The sequence below is a fragment of the Typha angustifolia genome, chromosome 11 (assembly GCF_048772165.1).
Source record: "Typha angustifolia cultivar Huaian chromosome 11, ASM4877216v1, whole genome shotgun sequence".
Classification (NCBI taxonomy): domain Eukaryota; kingdom Viridiplantae; phylum Streptophyta; class Magnoliopsida; order Poales; family Typhaceae; genus Typha; species Typha angustifolia.
This window is the reverse complement of record NC_133249.1, coordinates 4266280-4286731: the sequence shown is the minus strand read 5'-3', so window position 1 is coordinate 4286731 and position 20452 is coordinate 4266280. Positions and strand designations below refer to the sequence as shown.

General features: G+C 38.4%; 4 protein-coding genes across 14 annotated transcripts; 2 read left to right on the top strand and 2 right to left on the bottom strand.

Annotated features, from left to right (window-relative positions):
• Positions 1-220: 220 nt before the first annotated feature.
• On the bottom strand, positions 221-2361 carry LOC140770546 (transcription factor bHLH106-like). Of its 3 annotated transcripts, none has more exons than XM_073111778.1 (3): positions 2016-2361; positions 1284-1751; positions 221-392 (listed from the first exon to the last, which is right to left on the bottom strand). In XM_073111778.1, exons 1-2 carry the CDS (start codon positions 2325-2327, stop codon positions 1296-1298), a joined length of 768 nt encoding a protein of 255 aa, XP_072967879.1. In that variant the 5' UTR covers positions 2328-2361; the 3' UTR covers positions 221-392; positions 1284-1295. The 3 variants fall into 3 exon arrangements, with proteins under 3 accessions (XP_072967879.1, XP_072967881.1, XP_072967878.1); XM_073111780.1 differs by lacking the exon at positions 221-392 and adding an exon at positions 510-870; XM_073111777.1 differs by lacking the exon at positions 221-392 and having other exon boundaries at positions 906-1751.
• Positions 2362-2874: 513 nt separating this feature from the next.
• LOC140771505 (uncharacterized) lies at positions 2875-12438 on the bottom strand. 9 transcript variants are annotated; one of them, XM_073113098.1, is made up of 13 exons: positions 12318-12438; positions 11887-11985; positions 11430-11573; positions 9652-10647; positions 9337-9503; positions 8444-9210; positions 8037-8338; positions 6910-7016; positions 5221-5374; positions 4135-4287; positions 3719-3901; positions 3429-3581; positions 2875-3342 (listed from the first exon to the last, which is right to left on the bottom strand). In XM_073113098.1, the coding sequence occupies exons 1-11, from the start codon at positions 12354-12356 to the stop codon at positions 3764-3766; spliced, it is 3066 nt and encodes a 1021-aa protein (XP_072969199.1). In that variant the 5' UTR covers positions 12357-12438; the 3' UTR covers positions 2875-3342; positions 3429-3581; positions 3719-3763. The 9 variants fall into 9 exon arrangements, with proteins under 9 accessions (XP_072969199.1, XP_072969196.1, XP_072969198.1 ...); XM_073113095.1 differs by having other exon boundaries at positions 8444-9503; XM_073113097.1 differs by having other exon boundaries at positions 4192-4287; positions 8444-9503.
• Positions 12439-13305: 867 nt separating this feature from the next.
• LOC140769825 (tryptamine hydroxycinnamoyltransferase 1-like) lies at positions 13306-14598 on the top strand. The gene has a single exon (XM_073110700.1). The coding sequence runs from the start codon at positions 13306-13308 to the stop codon at positions 14596-14598; it is 1293 nt and encodes a 430-aa protein (XP_072966801.1).
• A 386-nt stretch (positions 14599-14984) lies between these two features.
• Positions 14985-20387, top strand: LOC140769824 (uncharacterized). Its single transcript, XM_073110699.1, has 10 exons — positions 14985-15098; positions 15311-15527; positions 15643-15836; positions 17306-17371; positions 17452-17535; positions 17642-17755; positions 18931-18983; positions 19123-19178; positions 19252-19352; positions 19798-20387. The coding sequence occupies exons 1-10, from the start codon at positions 14985-14987 to the stop codon at positions 20236-20238; spliced, it is 1440 nt and encodes a 479-aa protein (XP_072966800.1). The 3' UTR covers positions 20239-20387.
• The last annotated feature ends 65 nt before the right edge of the window (positions 20388-20452 follow it).

Here is a 20452-nt window from a genome sequence, read left to right as displayed (position 1 = left end):
GATTCATTTACCAATGACCTTTTTTTTTTCCAAAACCTGAGTTCTATAATACTAAAAATGCTCGAGGTTTTTGCTGAAGCAAAAACTCATATCTCAAATAAAAGAGAGAGAGAATTCTTAAAAGAAAAGAGTGAACCATGGTGCTACAGTAGAATTATTTTCTATCTTGTAATGGAATCTCTCCTTCAAATATTATATTTTTTATTCATACATTTCTCTTTAAAAACCAAGGTAGCATTTGCTTCTCAGTGGTGAAATTATATATATATATATTTAGTTAAGAGGTAGTTTGATTCTGATTTTAATATCTCAGTACTAAGTTTCTACACCACTCAAAAGAAGAACATTTAAGTTCATTCCAGTTCCCCCCCCTCCTCCTCCTCCAGCCTTGCCTGCAACGCATGAGTTCATTATGAGAAATATATGTAATCATTGCAAGCTCTGACAAAGCCCAGCACGCGCGCCAGAGAAAGCCCACCCAGTCCACTGCACCTCAACCCCACTCTCTCTCTCTCTCTCTCTCTCTCTCTCTCTCTCTCTCTCTCTCTCTCTCTCTCTCTCTCTCTCTCTCTCTCTATCTATCTATCTATCTGTTCTACAAAAAGTACAAGGGTTTCAATAAGGTTGACACGATCGAGACTCTCAGAACTTAGGCAATGACTACAAATGCCAAAGCAAAGGCATGCAGATCTCCACTATCTCCATCTCTACATGCATGTCAGCTACCTAGTTCTTGCCTCGTTCTCTAATTTTCACTACACTACATGGAATAACACTAATTTCTGTATTAAACCACGCTAGCTACAAGAAGATTTGGTGTTGCTCAAACTGAAACTCAATTAGCTCGATCATCATCAGTTCATCAAAGTCCTATAAAGGAAAGAGAATTAAGCAGTTAAGTAGAGGAGGGCATGCATGCGTACATGCACTTTATTTGTCTGCTTTACAAGTAGCAAACCATTTCCCAGAAAAGAAGAAGAAAAAGAACAGCCACCACCACCTGGGTTTCTGAGCTTCCTCACAATAGCCTTATAAACTATTCTAGACAAACAGCTGCTTGAATTGAAGTTAAAGACTCTAGGTTAAATAGATTTGAACATCAACAGCCTGGTTTTCTTTTACTCTAACTTTTGGATAATTAAATATGTAGACTAAATATATACTACTCAATGCGCATATTATTAGTAATCATGCCTGTAGCTTGTCTCTTAATTAGTAAACTAACAGCTCTTTCTACTAATTAATTAGCAAGTAAGAAAATGATTAAGCTCAAACACACTTACCTTTAATTAGTTCTAGGTCATCTCCGCTACTCTGCGCCTTTTCGACCTCTCCACCGGCGACGGCCGGTCCACTAGACTCTTTAGGGCATCCCTCAAGAATTCACCGCCGGTAATCGGATCGTCGGTCTCCTCGTCATCCTCTCTTGCGAGAAGGAGCTGGTTACGCATTCTTCCGCCCATCGTCGCCATCTCCGCGCGCAGAATCTTCATGCGGAGCGACCGCAGCGTCTCGATGAGATCGGGAAGCAGGTCGGATCGGTCGTCGCAGCAGATCGACGCATCGAACACTGCTAGTCTTTGGCTGGTCGATGCGGCGGATGCGGCGGGGGAGGCGGTGGAGGGGAGCACGACGATCTCGTCGGTCTCGGTCGGGATTAAGAATAACGGGTTGCTGGTGATGTCGGAGATCCGCTGCTTCAGATCTCTCATGATTTCTACGGCTTTGGCTAGTAGAGAAGCCTTGTCTATCTATATATATTAAGATTGAGTAGTAGTATATGAGATCTAAATTCTAGAATGGAAAAAAAGAAGAAGACGACGACAACTTCATATAGAACTGAGTGCATTCTAACAAACCCTAACCCTAGAAATTTCATATCGGCTATCAAATATCAATCATATGATTGTGACCATACATCAGTCTTCTACTACATATATAACCAACACTGATTAAATCCCTATTATTTAAAAAATCTTTTTCTTTGCTAGTAGGAGAGGAAGTTTCTTTTTAACCTTGGGTTCGCAGGCGAGGATTGATCGGAGGCGATCGAGGTGGGACTTGATGCGCTCCCTCCGACGCTTCTCGGCCTCCCGGTGGTTCTGCGACGCGAGGAGTGCTCGGTTATCGACCGCGGCGGCGACGGCGGCAGAGGTAGGATCTGCTACTTTTGGGTATGAGGAGGAGGCGGTGAAGTAGCCAGGCGGCATGGAGATGGACGTGGAGTTGGAGGTGGAGGTGGAGGTGGGATTAACCAGGCAGGGGACATAGATCCCGTCTCGCCCGGTATCCGACATATTCGGGTACATGTCGGAATGTGATCCCATGTATCTATCTATCTATCTATCTATCTATCTATCGAGTAAGGAATAAATAAGAGAGAGAGAGAGAGAGAGAGAGAGAGAGAGAGAGGGGCACTGTCTGTTAACCTTTTCGAATGGCGTACTGAAACGTGTCAAGATGCGGCACGCTAGCATTTAGTAATGCTATTGTTGGCTGGAAAAGTAGAAGGGAATGGTTGATGATACAAAGGAAAGGATGGGTGGTCTCAAGTCTCAACCACATATATGCATAGTGAATTTTTGACCACCTTAGTTCTGACCAGACTACTCCACGTGGATGCCCCAATTGTTCAACGATTTTTGGTGTAATAATGCTTTCATATATACGCATACCCACTAACTCAAGATGTTGATTTTTATATACATATGCAAAATATATGTTAATTAGTGAATAAATACGTAACCCATTTATTTGGGTGTATTGTTTGGAAGGAGAAGAAAAAAAAAGAAAAGAAAATTCGATATGGACGTAGATGTTTTCTGAAACTGATGTTGGAAGTGCATGGATAAATAATTATAGATCCAAATTCCATATTTGATAATAAGACTGGACAAAACGACCATCTTGTGCATCTGCAGACCATTCTGATCCTTGGATGTGTATGCCAAGTGTATACAAATTCTCGAAAAATAAGAGAACCCTCTTGTATATTTATAAATCAGATCAATGGCAGATGCACATCTTGCCAGAAGAACACTCGTCTGCTCCTATTGATATATATTCCAAATAAAAACTTACAGTGAAGGTTTACAAGAAAGAGTACTCGACAGCAGGGTTCAAAGAGCATTCATTCTGAGAAGAAGCCAGCCTTGACATCGTACTATCTTAGCTTCGATGGATGTGATTACAAACGCCACAAGAAGAAGAACTGCATGGTGGAATATCCTGTCGTGGTATATCAAGGAACCTTGAGTTACTGGAACCCATGCATGGAGTTGATTCATGTGTGACCTGTTAGCTGCTTCATATTATTTTGAAGAGAACCGATTGCAGTAATTCCTGACAGTGTAAAGATGCATCGCTGATCAAACCATAGGTGTAGAAAAATGCTTCGGGCTGTATTGGGTTTTGGTAAACTGACATACCAGTGCATTAACTCTACATTTGGGATTTTAATGTCTATTTTCTATGCTTCAAAGGTGAAATGAGGTATTAGTCTGCCCTAGTATTGTTTGAGTGGCCAATCGTGTATGCTGAAACTGTGGAAAGGTGCGGGTTTTATGCATTTTCCTCTTGGCCTGCCCATGTCAATCCACCAATGTCCATTTAGTATTAAATATCGTCACAAGATCGACTTAGCCAAAACATAAGATGAATAATAAGAGACCTCTAGCGTATGATTTGGTAAAGTAAATAACAATGAAAGATAGGTTACCTCTGTGAAGTAGTGGAGCTAGTCTATATCTATTTAGCTGACAGATCATATCTCTTGAGTCATATCAATTGGTTGCTCTTGAGGGAATGTTGTGATCTTAATTCCATGCAATGGTGAAAAAGTATCCTTCTTGAAAGGTACCAGTTTACCAGAGAAAAGGACATCTATGATCCAGCTGGCCGGCTGCATGAATAAATTGAAAGGACAAATATGTTAGATCGATTGAGGAAGAAGAGATGTCTATAATGTCACCATTACTGTTCATTGGTGTAATAATAAGAACAAAAATACCAACTAGGGGCACTAAATTTGGTCAGACACTAAATGGCCTAGTTAGCTACTTCCCTCATTTGAAAGTAAAAATAAAAAGCATCATTGTTAGCTTCCACGATTATCTATGTAAAGGAAATACTTACGATCGTCTGTATATTGTACTCTAAACCACAGTGTTTCAGGTGACGTGACACACTTGCCTCATTTTCAACAAGAATAGCACCCTGTATAGTATTCCCAACCTTCAAGCTTTGAACTAATTGCTGTATAGATGTAAAAACTTGACCTCCTCCATGCTGAAAGATGAGAATAAATTGGAAATTAGCAGCCAAAATGAGACAAAATATCACAGTTCAAAGAGGCATCAATATATTTTGGTGAAACAACATGAAAAGTGCATTTATTCAGTGTTATTCAGAGCAAAAATGTAACTAAAAACTTGAACTTGATTTGTTTCCGACAATTATGATTAGGAAATTTGGTTTCAATTAAATCTGATGGCTGTTTGAAAGGATTAGTATCAAAAGGCTCTTAGTTTGACCAAAAATAAAAAATAAATCTCTTCCGATCCTTGGTTAGTTAAAGAGAGAATCAGCTAAAATTTAAAAGCACTTATATGTTTAGTAAGCAAAATGAACTGGAGAAATATATAATTCCAGAAATGAATGTCAGTTTTAAAAAACATCCCTTCTATATCATTTGAAATAGCAAAAGCAATAGAACTTGGTGATCATATGCTTCTATCTTCTCAGACATAATTTGTAAGGTATAAGCTATTTTACATTTAGTTCCTCCCATCTTCCCTATAACGGACAAGCTTGCATATCTACTCAACATATAACTATATAGAGAAGTTAAAGGATCTTATTTACTTAACTGGAGGTCATACTTGTACAACAAAATTAACTGAGGTTTGAGTAAAATTAGCAAGAAATAGGATCTGTTCTGCAAATAATAAGCCTTCATTGTTTATTGATTTGCCTATATGATCTCATTCAACAGGCTCGAAATTTTCCTTCATTGTAGCAGTTACTTTTACACATAGCATGGACATTGTCCTTAACTAAGAAAGTTTTAGATGACAGAGAGGAACATACAGAAAGAACAGAATAGGACAAATTTAAGAATCAATAAACAGAGGAATTAGAATTTGATGATAACAAGGTACCATGACAAACGATCTAGTATAAATTTCACTGCAGCTGTAATGACAGCTGATTTGTATTTACCTTTATAATATTAGAAAATTTGGAACAGAAACTGACTTTGCCATTCAGCAATATCCCAACACCATCAAAGATGAAACTGCGGTGATCTAAGCAAAGCGGCTCTCCAATTCTCAAGCGGCTTTCCCTAAAGGCTTGAGTTGGACGAGTTAGATACCTAGCAACAGGATAGCAGTATAAGAATTAGAGAATACCACTGGATTTTTCTTAGCAAGTTACTTTTGCAGAAAGAGAAAAAGGATGAGAGTTAATCTTTTGTTATCCATACCTTATTGATGCATACCTTAAATGTACATACCTTAAATGCTCATAGAAAATGAAATCCAATAACAGAAACCATGTCAAGTCATCGACAATGATTTCATATTGCCCAAGAAGCGATGTAAACTCTAGGGATAATTACACTTACACCTTCTGAACTTTTGCCAAATTTCACATAAACCCTCTCGTTTATTTTTTGCGACATATTGACTTCTTTAACTACAGAAAACCTTTGAAATGCCCACTCTTTTAGCCATCATTTAGATTCTTCCATTAAAAATAATATGCAAGTGGCACATGATCAATTTTAGACTCCCTAAGAACAACTTTACTCTTATTTCAACGGAACAAAATGAGAGCAAAGTTGATGGTAAATAATTATTTATATTTTTTATTAACACTATTGGGAGGTGAGAGATTTTGCATAGTTTCGAGAATGGATGGCCGTGCCAAAGGCATGTGTATTGCTGACCACAAACTGGCACGACACGTGCCGCAAGAGAGGAAGAGAAAAAGACGAGGAAGACTACTCACCTTTACCACTCGCCGCTCGTCATAGACCAGTTGTCCCCGCTTCTCAACGACTTCATCATCACCGTTCATCATCGTCTCGTCAGCCGGCTCCAGATCTGCACTTAAGTTTTTATTTCACCTGATCCAACCCACCCTGCCACTCCTTCCTCCTTAGCCTAGGGCATCCCGTTGCATGCGATTGGCGACTCGGGGGCAACGAGACGACGATGAACGGTGAACGATGACGGTTGATCTATGGCGAGCAGCAAAGCTGCTTGGAGAGGTGTCGTGCGGCACCCCTCGTGACACATGCCAGTATGCCGCTAGCACGACCATCATTGGTTTCGAGAATCATTGTGCAAAAAAAAATAAGGGATGTATGTGGAAACAAACAACAGCTCATAGGTCTTAGTGTAATTATCTACGGACACTATAAAATAAGTTTCTTTATCTAGATCAATAAAGTAGGCAAACAAATGCATTGACACTAATTCTAGAGTACAGAAACGAAAAAAATTGCACTGCTTGTACTGCCAGATCATCATTCTTTAGTTGATTGAATCAGTTACTGCAACAGGGTAAGTTTGTTATGATGATCAAAGCAGTTATCAATCTTGCTCAAGGATGCTAACCTTGTCACCTAAGCATAGCATAGATCAAGTCCAGCTGCAGTTTATAACTCAACTTTGAATGTATGAAGATAGAAGATCTAAAACTAAGATGGACTTAAGCATGCACGAAATCTTGGTGGATCACTAGCACACCAGGAGATACAAACTAATGGAGGGAAAATGGAATAAATCTCATTTCTTTTATATATTTACTTTGAAAAGTAGGTAGATAATAAAAGGTAATAACTAACGAGTATGTCATAAAGCAAGATTACTAAGCCTACTAATTCTGTAAAGTTTTACTTACTTCCAAGGAGTCAATAATGAACCAGCGCGGAGTGAATCAACAAGCCAATGAGCATTTAACATCCAGGCACCAGTTGCACAGCCATATAGGAACTTATTAGTTGATACCTGTCTTAACATATGTGGCACAGACATAGTCAATCACCAAGCTAATGCAAAAGCTTTCACATATATTAGGTTATTCTAGCAGATCTAGAGACCTTAACTGAGGAAGTACGAAAAAATATTTCCAATGAAAGTATAGGAAGATATCTATTTTGGATGATAATATAAATGTGTGTGTGTTCCGTGCTTTTTGAAACACAAAAGAATCTCCAACAGATATAAAGGAAGATATCTTTTCCAGAGGATAATATAATGTGTATATGCCTTTACTGATTTTCACTAACTAATTACATTTAAAAGTCCAGATCCCAAGGTCATATCTGAATGACAATGATATGATTACTGTGATGCTGCACGTAAATATATTATACATGTGAATGTGCTGGGAAACAAGGGTGTTGAGTAGTCAAAGATGCATGCATAGTCAAAGCACACACATGCGCTCTAGTCTTTTGTCAGATGACCTCTTTAATCTTCAAAAGCAATCCAAACAAATTACTCAGAATGCTCTTCCTTTGTGGGTATTCATAGTCATAACTAAAGGACATCACCATGAGAATATAGAACAAAAGGTTGATCATTTCTACAAATGTGAGAAACAATACAGGCTTACATATACACACCACATGTCCATTTTGAGAATTATGGGACTATTAAGAGTAACAGTATCTTTTTAATTTAGCAGGAAATTGGCAGTATCATGACAAACCAATTAAATAATCGATCATGCACTTGATTTAATCATTTTCAAGCAACCTCATATTATTTTAGTCAGAAATGAGAAAAACAATGTACTAACAGGAAAAGCATCTAACAAACTATCCACAAGACTTTCCTTTCAATTTAATAATGAAAGAAGAGGAATTTACCCATAATTTCTACTTTGTAATCCACAAGTAGATAGTTACAAATATATTTTCTACATGTTGCTCATTAAGCTGAGTTTCTCTAGCGGTTTTGAAATTATGATTAGCTGATAATCAGAATGACAAGAATCACAATTTTTTGAAATCTATGACAAACCTTTTTAGGGGACAGTATTATTGGGGGCTTCCAGCTTGCAGATTTCATCAACTCTCCTCTTATATTTGATGGGCAGGCCGGTACTTTGTGAAGAATATAACCCCCGAACTTTCTGATTAATACCTCAAGTTCCTTTTCTTTGTGACTTGCAAATCCAGTCAACAAAAATTCTATTCCTTGAAATATCATTTCTTCTGCATTTGACCTGGAACAACTTTTCAAAATGTTGGATTTTCCTTTCCCATTTCCGGACCTTTTCTTCAAGCTGGACTCCTTTCTTTTACTTGTTCTGCACTGTGAACCTACAAAAAATCCTAGTCAGGATTCTGATGCAAAAATATTATGTATCAACATAAATACCAAAATCAAATTAAACAGCAGAATAAAAAACTTATGATAAGCCCCACTATTAGACTTCTGCCTGCTAATCTTGGCGTTTCGAATATTATGTTCAGCTTCTAAGAACTGGACTCTCTTCTTCTGAATGACAAGCTTATCGGAAGGAATAGAAGGCAAAGTTGTTTGTAAAGGAACATTTGACAGAATCTTGGTTAGGTTTCCACGTCTAGGCTTACTTGTGGAATTCTTATATTTATTCTTTTCTAATGCTAATAGTCCTTTCAAACTATTATCTTCAACATCGATGCTGGATATCATATTGCAAGCCTGAATGCGACGCTTCTTGTTATTAAACACGAGTGTTGAGAAACTCTTGTGCTGCGGAACGACAAAAGCAGTATCATTATCCTTTGTCTCTGCAAAAGCAGAAAGTCCATTGCTTTCCTCATCATTGTGCTCAAAATCGTTAGTGTTCCCTTCAGAAGGAACAATATCTCTTATCTTTGTTGCCGTATTAATAGATGCAACTGATTTATAAGGAATGACACCATTCCCTATTATGTCCAAAGCAGGTGTTATCGTGCTGTAAGGCTTCAGAGAATTAAACTTCTTCCGTCTTGGCAAACCAGAACTTCCAGCAATAACTTTTGGACGAATAGATTTCTCTTTCTGAACCAAAGACTTAGGAGACTGGCTCTCTTGTTGTAAAACTGATAAAGCATCTCCATTCAACATTTGGTCCTCAGCTTTTTCAGGATTGATGAAGCTTTTACCATCCTCCCCAGCCACATTCTTGTTGACTCCATCATCAGTAAGCACCTCATTGAGAGATATGCTGCATGGCACCACAGAACATATGGGTTCAGTTAACAGTAAGATAGGAAATGCAATGTGATCTAGTGAGTCTACTCCGTCAGTCTTTTCAATTTTCTTATTAGAAGATCTGCATGTGTCGACTAACGGCGTGCTTGAAGATGCAATTATCTCATTGTCAGCTTCTATTTTCTGAGCTAGAGGGCATCCCTCAGTGCTGTACATGGACTCTGAAATGAAGCTAGTCTCCTGATCAAATACTTCTCTTATGTGCTTCTTTGTAGTTGCATCCCCTTGCAGATTGAATTCTCCACCCTTTTGGAAAGAGAAAATGTATAACAATAAGAAATGTTAGACAAAGTAAAGCAAGAAAAATGAAAAATATATGATTTAGTTTTCATGACATCCCATTTTACTGAGTGAGTTTAGCTGGTAAAACCGTAAAAGGACATTTCTAGTTTACCTCAATAATATCATGAATTTCTTCCATGTCATCCTTGATTCCAGTTAAAGCATGTGCATTCTGGGTCAAGTTTGGTGTGAGAGCTATATATTCATTTCCAGAACATGAATTTGCAAAAGGTTGAGAAGAGGAGGATTTCACTTGATTCATAGAGGTAAATAGTGGAGGCAAATCTTCTAATGGCTTACTAGAAGCTCCATGATTTGCTGGGGAAATGTTTCCAATATAATCAGTATCTTGAGTCCTCAAGTTCCCGTTTTGTGTTTCCATACAAAAGCTTTCTGGGACATATGTCCCCAGATGAGGCAAAGAACTGGTATTTGAATTCTGATAATGTTTGGGATCTGAACTGACAGCATCATCAGAAGACAGTCCACCATGAAATGAATTATCAGAAGATTGAATACTTTGAGGAAAAGATAAACCAACATCACGAAATGCATCTGACATAGAATTTTCATCCAACTCCAAAAGCAAATTGGTCTCATCGACTTCATGGTCTACGAAGGTACTATCAGCCTCTGTGTCATTCAGAAAGAATTGATTCCGTGCTTGCTTAAGCCGGAGAGCAGCTTCCAAGATAGCAGCAGCTGGTAAAGAATCAGAATGTAAGCTATGGCACACCATCTCTGCAATTACAATAGCTTCAGAGGCAGCAATTGAAAGCTCAACTGCATCACCAATGCCTGCCTTCAGTTTCCGAGGATCAACCTCTCCAAGAAATTTCTGTCCACTGTTCTTTTCAGTTTTGCCGAGGGGCTGTAAGATTGTTTTGATGGGTGGTTTGCAGCCTCCTAGTGACTCATCTGATTCAGGGGCTCCATTCTCCACTTCATGAAGAAAATTTTCATTGTTCTGAACTGCTAGAGCTTCAATAAAAAGTCCACCTGATGAGCCTTCATTGTCAAATTTGATCATTTGAGGTCTATCATTAGCTTGACCTGAGGATAGCTGTGATGCACCACTTGATGAAAGATGCAGAGAAAAATTCAGTGCCTGTTGAAAGGAGAAAATGAGAAGAAAGTCAGATGTATATATCACAGGAAAGAATTTGATTTGTTATATCTCGGTAACCTACACTTAATTATAATGAATGTTATCCTTTTATTAATTTGTCAATGTAAGTTATTGACAAATGACAAATCTTCTTATACTGTGATTATTACCAACATCAAAATTCTTAGAGTTAACAAGAACTGATAATCATTCAGAAAAGTTCTACACAACTCCGAAGCTGACGAATTATAGAAGTGAAGGAACCTGCAGTGCTACAGATCATATAGTTAAAAACTGTAAAGAAGAGGAAACCCACAAGTACTTTTGCAGTAAAACATAAGCATGTAAATGAGTCAAGTTTCAGAATTGCAAAGATTGCCCAATGACCTCAAGGATGATAAGATTGGACAAATGGCAAAACTGGTTCCAAGAGAGGTCTTCAGCCGTTAGTGTCCATAATGTAGTTAAAAGTGCGTGATTGTTACATTGTTTAAGTAGGTACTTAAGTGGTGAGGAAGGAATGATATCTATAAAGGAGAAACCAATCTGAAATGAACATAAGGGGCATATCTTTCTTGAGACATTTTTTTACTCAATTCAAGCTGGTCATTGCATAATAATTAATAAGGTAACAGGGGCAGATATATTTACATAGAGTAGCTTTTCTCAGCAACATTTTCAACACAAGTACTGGCAAAATTTTGGCAGCTTCTATGCATGACGAATGACATTTTTATAAAGAAGGATGTTATGGATAATAGAGATGATATTAGAAGACATACATTCCCAGAAGATGGAGTATTCCCATTAGGTGAATTGCCATCTCCAGATAAGTACAGACAGAAACTGGAATATCCAGCATCATTCCTTGTGGAACAGTGGCCACTCTGCTTCTCATGCATGTTTTCTTCAAAAAATGACACACCCTGACAAATGACGATAGAAACAATACCAAGAATCTTTATATTAGAAATTATAAAAGAGTAATAACTAAAAAATAAGAGACTAAATATATTTATTCCACAGTCCAGAGTTCCTTGTAATCTAATAAGGAGTTGCTTAGTAGATAATTACAGTTCTAGATCTCTAGCTTGATCTGTGGACTATAATATAAGAAAATAATGGATTAAGAAACCTTTTCATTCATAAAAAAAAAAAAAGGTGAATCTACAAATCAGATTTCTAATAAGAAAAGTAGAGGAGATGACTAAGGTCTCTAATTGATATTTAAACCCATACCTCAGAAGGCAGCAAAGAAATGCTGCCATTATCTCCAGCATGATCCCTAAAAGTAGGAAGTTGATGGGGTTGAAGCCAAGGTGGAAGCCAAGCTGCGTCCTGTAATGCAAAAGAATCCTCTATAATCATCAACAGGATTCTCTCCAAACGCAAATTGTACTAATAAACAATCACTGTGTTTCCAAACAAAACGCATCAAATCCTACGGAAACGCAACACGACATCTAGATCTTGCATCAAAGAAACCGAAAGTTCCACTGGAAGACGGATACCCAATTTGGAATCCCTCAGAAAGCACCGAAATCTACCAAAACCTAAAAGAAGCATCAACAGAAGCGGCAAATTGTTCGAAGAAATTCCCAAACGAAGAGATGATGGGATCACTGCTTGGGGATTCGAGTGAGATGTAGAAGAAGGACACGAAGTCTAACCTCGGATAACTGAGGAGAGTGGTATCCGCAGTTCGCCATTGTGGAGCGCCTTCGGAGCGTTCGACGAAAGGAACGGAGGACTTTGGCGCCAAGGCGGCTCCTTGGCGGGTGAGCTTACTCGGGAAACGGTACTTTTCAGAATGCACCCAATAGTTCTTATAATCCCAATTTGGGGTTTATCATGGCACAATTGCATAAGCCTCTCATGGGGAACTAATTAAGAGGTATAAATGGGGTTAGAATATATAATAATAATAATAATAATAATAATTGAATTAATGATATATCTAAGTACGACTGTACGAGCAATTCTTTCTCTAAAAAAAAGGTTATAAATATTCTAATTATCACTATATTCTTCAAAATATTAAAATTGCCACTACTAATGTTTTTTTTATTATTATTTTAGAATTATCATAGTTAGTTTGTGACATCATACACTAGCGAATTTCTAACTATGATTAATAAAGTTAATAAATGCATATATTTACTAAGTATCGAGTAATATTAAATAGCTTTCAAACAATATTATACAATTTACAGTGATAAAATAGTATTTTCTTAATATAAGTTCAGGAATGTAATGGTAATTATAATATTTAAAAAGTTTTTGGTGGCAATTATATAAAAAATTATAATAAAATTTTAATGTATATGTTTTTTAATAATAAATTTGTATAATTTTTAAGAGTGGAAAATTTAAAGTCCCTCTCTCAATTTGGATGGATAAAAGCCAAAACCTTGCCTCTATCTACTCTTCCAACCCAGGAACCAGACAACCAATCTATTAAACCTCACGGTTGAAAGATGACGAGAAAACTCCATTCCACTCTCTAGAAGTCAAAATCTACGAACCATCTCTGGTGGCTTCCTACATGCATCGTCAACGCTCTCTCACCCTACGTGTCACCATTTGAGATGCTCAGTTCTTCGTCCCAATCTATACAAGTACCCCACGTACATGCTTCCAATGCATGCATGCGTACCTATGGAGGTGCAAGTGCAAAGGTCTACCGTCTTACCCCATGGAAATCCAAAAACAAGCCCTTCTGAGCTGCCTCTCTCTATCTTCGACCGCTTCGCGTCGAACATCCACGTGGCGGTCCTCTACGCCTTCGCCCCTCCGACGCCGACCGACGAGGCGCTCATCGACGGCTTGTCGAAGACCCTACCTCACTTCCCCGCACTCACTTCACGGCTTGGCTACGCCCACGAGAGCCGCCGCCCATGCCTCGTGATCGGAGACGACGATGGCGGCGCGCTACTAGTCGAAGCGACTGTCGACTGTAACCTCTCCGACCACCTCCCTTTCAAGCCATCGCCGGAGTTAAGGCAGCTTCACCCTCCCACGGAAGGTGTTCGATGTATGTTCCAGGTCCAGATCAACCGATTCAACTGCGGCGGGGTGGTGATCGGCATGACGCACGTCCACACGGTCGCCGACGGGGAGTCGATGAGCCACTTCCTCGTCGCGTGGGGCGAAACGGTGCGGGGTTTGCCGATCGACCGACCTCCGGTCCACGACCGATCTTTGCTCACACCGCGAAGCCCGCCGTGGTCCGAATTCCAGCACCGAGGTTTCGAGTTCTTGCCCATGGATCCAAACCAAAACCTACTACGTCTAAATCAAACCTCAGTAGATCCCAGCAAGATAACAAGCACACTGCTACACTACTCCTTAGAGTTCATATCCAAGCTGAAGTCTAACATTACAAACAAGTGCACCACCTTCGAGGCCTTAGCAAGCCACATATGGAGGAAGATAACCATCTCTCGTGGGCTAAAATATTCCCAGCATACTACTGCAAGGGTCTCAGTCAATGGAAGAACAAAGCTAAACATACCCAATGAGTACTTCGGCAACGTTGTACTCAACGCATGCCCTGAGGCCAACGTGAAGCTACTCGTAGAAGGAGGCTTGCCGGCGGCGGCGAGGGTTATCCACGACGGCGTAAGTAAGACCGACGCGCGTTACTTCCGGTCGTTCGTCGACTTCGGCGAGATCTATGGAGATGAAGAGCTTGTTCCAGTGTACGCTTTGGAAGGGAATGTGCTATGCCCTGATGTTGAAATTGATAGTTGGCTGAGGTTTAGGTATCATGAGGTGGATTTTGGAGGTGGGCTTGGTATGTGTGGTCTGCTGCTTACCTGGGTGCCCTTGGATGGTCTAGTAGTCTTCCTTCCTGTGTTGGGTGGCAATGGTGGTGGAGTAAATGTGTTTGTGTCCTTGCTTGAAGAGCATTCTAGTATTCTGAAGCAGATATCTCACTCTTTGGACTAGTTAGTAATTTGCTTTCAAGTTTAAGATGTTATAATTTCAAATATTTGCTTGTTTCAAGATAATTAATAGTATAGTCCATGATCAGGTTATAAGTTTAATTCTCCTTGTAAACACAATAAAGCTGATGTTGGATGAATTAATAGTATAGTCCACTCGAATGCCTAATATATATATATATATTAGGGAGCTGCCTCTTTGCATAGTCTATCATTATCATTAACCATCCAATTATAACATGTGAGAGGCATATGTAAAAATAAGGAATACACCATACAAATAAATATTTCCAAAGGTACACATGAAAGTAAAAAAAAAAATTCAGAGGGATATATACATAAATAGAGGCATTTAGAGGGGTTTACATGCAAGAAACCAGACAAACAATAATGTGGAGTGGAATCGCGGGGGCGGGAAATACTTCTTCTTCTTCTTCTTCTTCTTCGCCTCCTCCTCCTCCTCCTCCTGCGGACAAGGGAATTCTCAATCTCGCTCCCATCGAGGCAAGCATCACATGATTCAGTTCTGTAATTTGTATCTCAATCTCTGTCTCTTGGTCTCTCCGTGGGTGGTCTTCCGGTGTATCTTGCTGTATCTTTCATCAAGATCGAGAAGCAAAGTTTCAATTTCTCTTCTTAGGGCTTCAATGACAGATTTGATCTAAATTTTTTCGGCGTCTCCTGTGTTTCTTTGCTTTTCTTTAATCTATGACCAGGAGGAAGAAGAAGATGATGATGACGACGACGGCTACGATGATGAAGAGGAGGAGGAAGAAGAAGAAGATGATGACGACGGCTACGATGACGAAGAAGAGGAACCGAGCGAGGAGGAAGAAGGGGAGATCAAGGAGATGCCCTTGTCCTCTAAACATTATCGGCTTCCTCCTTTATCCATTCCGCGGCCAGTTCACAAGCCTCTTCTCCTCAACGAGGGTAAATTGCTTCCCTGGAAAGCCATTAAGCTTACGGGAGACAAGAAAAATGGGCACTAGGCCGAATCTTGGAACGGCGGACACCAGCATATTGAGCAATTCGAATGTCTTGGCAGGAAAGAATATCAGGAAACGGCTGTTTTTTCCGCCGTCACTACCCGTTGCGGAGCCTGGAGCGGCGGGGTCAGCAGACATCAGCTTATTGAGCAGTCTGAATGAATCGGCAGGAAAGGGCATCAGGAAACGGCTGGTGCTTCCGCGGTCATCACCCTTCGCGAAGGAAGACATGCGTCCCACCATTGGGAACAAGGTCTGTGAATCTCAATCCAAATCTCTAGTATGAAGTGAGAATCTTGAAAATGCTTGTTGAAATTCCCCTTAGATCATTGCATTCCCAATAAATTGCAAATGGTTAAAATTAAGTGTTTACGTTAGAAGCCATATCATAAATATCGAATTTGCATCAGATGCATCACAAGGTAACACTTTTACAGGTTTTCATATTTTATAGGACTCTGATTAAGTTGTTCAAGATTAATAAACGATGGATAATTTTAGTTGTAGCATGTTCTACCAGCTGAACTTTAGTTGGATCCATTTTGAAGCAAATGAATACTAGAAATTGCATTAGACAGAGATGGATTAGACCTTCTTAAGTTGCAGTTTTGCTGATTTTTTTCTGGAATCTCGAGAAAATCACATGCTTAGTATGACAGACCACCAGCATATTGGTGGAATAATTAACTTGGTAGGGTTAACTGTACTCTTGGTAATATATTTCAAAATAGTCTTGTAACTAAGCATAAACAGCATCTGCATGTTATCAGCAATGAAGGACGTGAGGATAAATTGAAGTTATTGAACAGACTTTTTCTAAAAATATTGGACTTTTTCTTAGTATAGTTTGCAATAGATGTCTTAAAATGATATGGTATATGTTCTTTTAGCATGTGTACTATCTTTAACCAGTAAGAGAGCTTGCATGGATTAAACTTCTTCTCCTATCCGGTACCGTGCATATTAAACTTCCTAGTCTTAGGCCATACTGACCAGAAAATAGATAGAATGTTGGGTGCTAGATTAAAGCATCTCGTGGGAAAGTTTGAAGATATGAAAAAAATTTGAAGTTTCTTTATCTCTGATGTTTAGTTTTCCAAACAAAAGATGCAGAACTTAGTCAAGAAGAGTCTAAATAGGGGCACTAGTCCTCGTAGTTCACTATTTAACCATCCATAACCTAAAAAGTTAAATCAAACCACAACAGGGCATGCTGCATAACTATGGCTATGCCTTTTGATTTGTTATTCTTTTTTTTTCGGTGTTTGATTAAATAGGTCAAAACCTCAATGCTTTCCCGATTCCTGGAAGGATGTTACTTGTGGGTTTGCTGTAATATGTTACAAGGTTTAAACAAGCAAGTGTGAAGCTGTATTATGCCAATATTTTGCACCACCCTGTATCTTGCCACATTATTAAAAAGCTGTTAAACTCTTAAGATACTTTTACGGGTTGACTAGTTCTGTTTATCATATTCGTTGGTTAACTAAGATGTGAAATGAAACCACAGATCCAAGCTGTATGGATCAGCCATCTGATTCTGTTCATCTTTCTTGCAGAAGTTCTTTATTAGATCAGTGCCTCCTTAGATAGAACTGGATGCTTGCTCTCCTAGCATTCTGCTAAAAATCTTACTCGTGAATCTTTCTGAAACATTTTCATGGAAGTATGAGTTTCATATTTCATGTGCATTCTTTACGTAGAAGAATTTTGATATTGCAGGAACCACTTTCAGAATTAGCTGCTGAATACTCGTCAGATAATTACATCATACAGGAGAAAATCAAGGTTTATTTTTCATGACTAGTTTAACTTTAATATTATCAGGATTTGGAAACAGTTGCCTTGATAAATGAACCCTCTGCCAGCTTCTTGAAGAAAAATATTCTTCCTTCAGACGAACACGTCGAGATGGCAACTGCTTCTTCCGAAGTTTCCTATTTTCCTACCTGGTTCTTGTTTCCCTTTTTTGTTTCTTGAATTACTGTAGTTCTCCATAATGTGGCGATACTCTTTGGTTTTCCTGCTTTCAGGTTCTAATTTGGAGTCTGTAAACAGGAGCATATTGTTGAGATGCAAGATGAAGATGAGGTTGATCGCATTATTGATCATCTCGAACTGTATAAGCTGGATTGTGAGGAGAATGAAAAACTCTTTATATCCCTGTTTGAAGTAATTCCTTTTCCTGTTTGCCAATTCATAAGTAGATGTAATTTCATTTATCATGTACTTCTGCATATATTCTTTACTAATGACCATTTTAACTGGTATATTTTACTTATCACCTGCTCATCCTGATGAACATTGTGAGTTTGAGACAATTTTCTAGAAAATTTGTTGATTTTTCAATTCTAAAACATATGGATTCATAATAATTGGTCATAATTGATCCATTAGTCTTCTTTCTGGGCTCCTTTAATGATTTAATGCATCACATGCTGGCTACCACATATGAAAAATTAAAGATGATGTCATGCAAGTCCTAATGCAAAAATCATCTATCAAATGCTCCTTCCCTTTAAGTTTTTGTACATATATGCCATCAATTTAAGACAAATAAAATAGCTATAAGATATTTAACCTTAAATGGAAATCAAACATCAATTCTCTTCAACATCCATTTAGTATCAAAAGGCTGTTATGTACAACATAATATAAGATATTTCTTCGTGTTACTCAAGCCCAAAATGTTGCCAAGTAACTTAAGAGTCTTATTCTAGGACAAGCTCAATTACACGGTCACACATGAAAGTTGTTTCATTCTGATCTTTTATAGATTAGTGGACTATCCAAGTCAATGTGAGAACCATATAATGAGAGCTAATAAAATGAAACTTCTCTTTACTTGAATATGTGAAAACTACAGTACAGGATACTCTACTCTGTATTATTATAGATCTAGAAAAGCAAGTATAGTAAGCTGGTTTACATGCAAGAATATTGTGTTGAAGGCGCTGTTGCATCAGAAAGTTTTGAAAACTTGGGTACGACAATAATCATATAAACACTTATCAAGTTAAATCGTGTAGATGTATATACCTTCATTTCCACTGATGATAACAATGTCCCAAACTCCTGGGGTCATGATACAAGATTCTTATTAACTATCTTCAGTTTCTATCAGTTTCCTACTATTTCTTCAATTTAATATAAAGATATAAAAGAAAACTGGAAGTTCCTATACCTTTTTCATCAAGTGGAGCATTTCCCGGTGTAAACATTTTTGTTATCTTTTATGCTTTACATGAACCTAGATTTTTTCCTCAAAGGTACCTCCTTGTACACTATTTTATATTCTCTCTGAATTGTTCATTTGGTTTATCAATATGACGTCTGTTTTTTTCCAGGACTTCCGTTCCTTTCTCAGAGAAATTCCAGAAGGGAAATTTACTAATATAATGTAAATAAATGTTATGTTGCTTGGGAGTTTGTGGTTTAGGAGCAGTTATCCAGATGATCACATTATTTGGCAAATTTCGTTCTGTTATTTCTTTCAGCAATATTTTTTCTGCTGAAAAACGCAAAGCTTTTCTCTGTAGATTCACTCATGAAGAGCTCTTGGACAGGAGTCTGGATGAGCTTGAATCAAGCGCCTGTGAGAATTGTCGAACAAGTCTGTTTCTTTTTGTGCCCCCATGATTCAGTATATAATATTGTTTGTTGGTCAGTTTTGTCTTTCCTTAGATTAGTCACTTCTCTTGAGATTTGCAAGAGGGAAGATTTTTACAAACCATTTTTGGGTGCGATGAAACAGCAAAGTATGATTGAGGTATGAAATGCCACTACCTTATCACCTTCCGCCAGAAAATATTACACTGTTCTGTTTGTAACTATCGTAAATAATTGCATCTTTCTCAACATATTCTGATCAACAATCTTCTAGATTTGCTATATGATAGTCTTTATTTAATCTCTTATTAGATCAAATAGTATTTTATGCCAATCTTCTTGTAATCAGCCAGATTTCCTAGAAAGTGGATTTCTTTTTTCTTTCTGAAGAAATATACCCCTTGAATGATGAACGTTATTTCCATTACAAAGGAAGTTTTTCTGATTTTTATTGATCTTTAGTGGTGTAATCAAGTTGGGGAATCGAAAGACAATATATGTGCATCCTTTTTATATCTCTGCTGTTACAGTCAAGCAGGAACTCTCGCCAGATCCGGATGCTTACTACTTGTTTTTCTCCTGTTGATGTTCTTTCATGGCGACAGTACTGCCAGGAGGAAGTCTTCCCAATGGGCATAGAAGTTGACAATGTGCATATCATTGCTCTCTCCAATGCATTACGCGTTCCCATACGACTGGAGAATCTTGATACTTCCTTGCTTTCTGGAACCGTGCAACTGAACCACCATGACTTCACTCCTGAGTTGATCTCCAAGAGTTCCACGGTTTCGGATACTCTCTCAAGCTTCAGTAGAAAGACTTGTTCTTCTTCAACAACTTCCATCTCAGCAGCAGATCCTTCTAGATCGAGTAACGCTGCTAAAATCCATGCAGCTGATGTTAGGGGCACTGCAACTCTTCCAGAGAGTGGCTCTTCTGAGAAAAGTGGCACAAGCACAAGTAACATCTCTTCTTCAGATCAGCAAGTGCCCTATGTAATCTTGCTATATAGGCCTGGCCACTATGATATCCTTTATCCCAAGTGACTTCTTCGCCGGTCAAAGATTACAAAACGTGGAAAGCCATGAAGAAATATTTCTGCTAAGATTTGTTTGGTTTTTTTTTTTTTCTCATTTAGAGAGATCCGTGTAAGGATTCCATGGCAAAACTGGTTATATGTTCAGATTCATTGGTAAATAATATACATTCATTGGTTACAGAACTAGTCCGTTTCTCACTTCATTATATAGTTGATAATAA